The sequence below is a fragment of the Protomyctophum parallelum genome (assembly GCF_964188405.1).
Source record: "Protomyctophum parallelum genome assembly, chromosome: 21".
NCBI lineage: Eukaryota > Metazoa > Chordata > Actinopteri > Myctophiformes > Myctophidae > Protomyctophum > Protomyctophum parallelum.
The window spans coordinates 24,453,091-24,455,658 of NC_139713.1; the positions used below are offsets into that span (position 1 = coordinate 24,453,091).

The window sequence follows — 2,568 nt, forward strand, 5'->3', positions numbered from 1 at the left end:
ATCTAATTCTAACACATCAGCATACAGTGTGTAGCCAATGACAGTATAATTAATGTCACTGTCTCAGTGTCTGGGGATGATGATTAGTTCTCACACACAGGACAGTTAGGAGAGGACGGGGTCGAGGCTTGATCTGGTCGAAAATAGCAGATCTACAAGCTCACAATGCATCGCCACCGCCCCGCGTTGTGAGCTTGTAGATCTGCCATTTTCGGCCCGCGACCCCGTCGTACGACGAAGTAATAGCTATAAGAGAAAGCAGCAGCATAAAGGGCGAGTCTTCTGCGCAGACGCACTAGACTACACTACACCCAGCCCAGCCCCCCCCTCTCTCTCCCTCTCCATCCATAGACAATCTATGTCTCTCTCTCCCTCTGACCTATCCCTTTCTGCGGCTGCAACTTGGAACAATTGTGAGGGAAAATATAATCACACAACCTCCGCCCACCCTGAGATTTACCACTTTTTCTTTTTTCTTTTCTTTTTCATTTTTATTGCACGTATAAACGTGACGATACATCAGTGTCCGACAGACCATGGCCGCTGCTATTTTTGGGAAAATCCTCACCGGCATCTATGTGGAGATCAAACGTAGCGATGGTGGGTATTATAATACCGATGGCTTCTCTCATCATCACCACCACCATGCACCATCATCATCCCGAATCCGATCATCCTGCTGCGGTGACTTGAGATGTTGAGAGGCGAGCTCATTGAAATCACTGCTGTCTGTCTGCCGCTATAGCTAGCAGCTGGGCTATAAACCACCTTCATTTACCATCATCACCCTCATCTTTGTTGCTTGGTCAGGACTCTAACAGACATATAGAAATAGAATTGATGATATATTCTAGGCTAGGCTATATAGCTACATCATCCGTTGAATGAAACCACAATTCAATTTCTGCATTGTTTATGTTGCTTTCAGTCAAGTCAAGTCAAGGCACAGCGTGTCACAAATGTATCATTGCATTAAAGCACTGCTGAGCTGCCTGTCAGCGTGCTCTCATCTCGGTTAATTGGTAGACATTTTGACTGATTGAAGAATTTCATTAATTAGTCTATACACACTACACCAATGTGTGGGTTTATTATGTCAGCCGCCGATCGAGCGATAAGAAGCCAGATGTGTTCTGTTCTGAGTCTGACAGTGACCAGACAGCATTTTGTGATGATGATACGCATACGTCTGATATTGAAATTTATACTGGAGGCAACCTTTCGCTTGCTGATGATGTATGCGAAATATGCATTTTAAATGTCATTGGGTGATGCCAAGCGTCCAATAAACAGGCGAGGTGCTGAAGTTATGCGACATAATTGATGGGTATACCTTTACTGTGTGTAGTGTAGCCTACCACGCCCATTGTGCATCGCAGAATACCCCGAACCAGTATTAAATTAATGAAATTTATTTTGGCATTATTTATTTGAAAGATGTATAGGCCTAATAAGTGTTAAAACATATATATGGTCAGAGATTTGGCAGTTGATGTGTCATGATTTCAAGTAGTAGCTATGTGTTCTATAGTGGTTCTCAAAGTCCGGTCCGTGGACCCCCAGCTGGTCCTTAATGAGGTTCCAGGGGGTCCCCAGCAAAATGACCTAATACAGGCTAGCATCGTAAATCAGTTCAACCACTTTAACCCTATATACTTCGGCTATTTGAAAATAGCCAATCCACAAGCTCACAACTCATTGTGATGCAATGCATTGTGAGCTTGTAGATTGTTTGATTTTTTTAACAACACACTTCTGATCTCATGGCGTTCCCTCTGGCACATAATAATTTCAGATGGGGGTCCGTGGTAAAATACATTAACAATGTCCTTGACATTGCATGATCGTGTTTGAGAATCACTTCCATATCGGCCTTGACCAAGGGTCATCGTCATGTTGACTTTTAGTGGACATTTTTGTCAAAATTACATTTAACCAGAAACACAGATAGTCCTGAATGACCATAACAGCTCTGTCACACTGAGAGTGTACAAATGGAACCAAATGGACCGTATAGGGTCTGAAATGTATTGCATCACCAGGCTTTCCACCTCGGAGGAAAGCCTGGTCTGTGTTCCAAAATCGCTGTGTGAACCGGTCTGGAGCGGATGGTAATTTACGTCATGATGTAGTCAGATTTGTAGTCATCAGGCAGGAAACCACAAGGCGGACTAAGAAAGTACCCATTCATAGTCCTTGTGGTTTCCTGCCAGATGACTACAAATCATTGACTACAACATGACGAAAGTTACCATCCGCTCCAGACCGGATCAAAAACACGAAATGGAATTCTGCCCAGGCTACTAGTAGGCTAGCCTGGCCATGCAGCCACGGTGATTTCTGGTATAGAGGGGCGGGTGGTGGCAGGATCACGGCGTTGGATCTTATTGGTTCACCGATCTGAGTGCCTGACCCCTCTCCTCCCCTCCCTGGTAGAAAACAGCACTGACGTCACCAAATTTCGAGCGACGCCCCTCTGCACTGTAGTTCACTCCCACTCCAGACTAGAAAATACGTCTCGTTTCCCCAGGCTTTTCTTTTTGAGTCCAATGCAAATGAAAATAAAAG

The 2,568-nt window shown here is 44.5% G+C and overlaps 1 protein-coding gene across 1 annotated transcript in view; it reads left to right on the plus strand.

Annotated features, from left to right (window-relative positions):
* The first annotated feature begins 425 nt into the window (after positions 1 to 425).
* LOC310878718 (kinesin-like protein KIF2A) overlaps positions 426 to 2,568 on the plus strand; it is a 25,173-nt gene continuing 23,030 nt past the window's right edge. The window contains exon 1 of the mRNA XM_083793089.1: positions 426 to 600. Within this exon, the coding sequence (XP_083649215.1) occupies positions 537 to 600 (64 nt within the window). The 5' untranslated portion in view covers positions 426 to 536. The remainder of the gene's footprint in view (positions 601 to 2,568) is intronic.